Here is a 520-nt window from a genome sequence, read left to right as displayed (position 1 = left end):
GAGCGCCTGCTGGAGGCCGCGGCGGGCCCGGTGGAAGAGGCCGCCGAGGCGGCGCCGGGACGCACCCGCGCGGTTGAGAACCAGTACTCCTTCTACTAGCGGGGGCGGAGCGGGGAGGCGCCGCGGGAGGCCCCGCCCATCGGCGGCACGCCCCGCCCACCGGCCCTAGCCCGTTGCTGGGGGAAAAGCGAAGCTCTTCAGTGAAGACATAAATGTTATTAAAGAGCCTGTTTTAGGGACTGCACCCGGCCCTCCTGTGGTCCTTTTTGCTGTGCTGGCCTCTGTTGCCCTGCGAAAGCGGCTCCCTCCGTCGACGGACAGCTGCAGATCCACACTGGGACCTGGCACCTGCCCAGTCCCGTCTCAGTTTTGTTGTAAGGGAGGCAGCAGAGATAAAGAGCAGGGCTCAGGGAGTTTGTCCATGGCAGGGGGCTTTAGTGGAACTGTGAGAGAAAGAGATGGGGACAGTTAGGGACACAGTGAATGACGGAAAGGGCTCAGGTCACGCAGGCCTTGAATG

General features: G+C 63.3%; 1 protein-coding gene across 1 annotated transcript in view; it reads left to right on the top strand.

Moving 5' to 3' along the window:
* Nucleotides 1-244, top strand: part of Sh2b2 (SH2B adaptor protein 2) — a gene marked incomplete at its 5' end in the record, with an annotated part of 12164 nt that extends 11920 nt beyond the window's left edge. The window contains 1 exon segment of the mRNA XM_013520635.1: nt 1-244. Within this exon segment, the coding sequence (XP_013376089.1) occupies nt 1-99 (99 nt within the window).
* Between the last annotated feature and the right edge of the window lie 276 nt (nt 245-520).

The sequence above is a fragment of the Chinchilla lanigera genome, unplaced genomic scaffold (genome assembly GCF_000276665.1).
Source record: "Chinchilla lanigera isolate Chin_1 unplaced genomic scaffold, ChiLan1.0 scaffold00055, whole genome shotgun sequence".
NCBI classification, from domain to species: Eukaryota; Metazoa; Chordata; class Mammalia; order Rodentia; family Chinchillidae; genus Chinchilla; species Chinchilla lanigera.
This window is presented reverse-complemented; position numbering and strand designations above follow the sequence as displayed.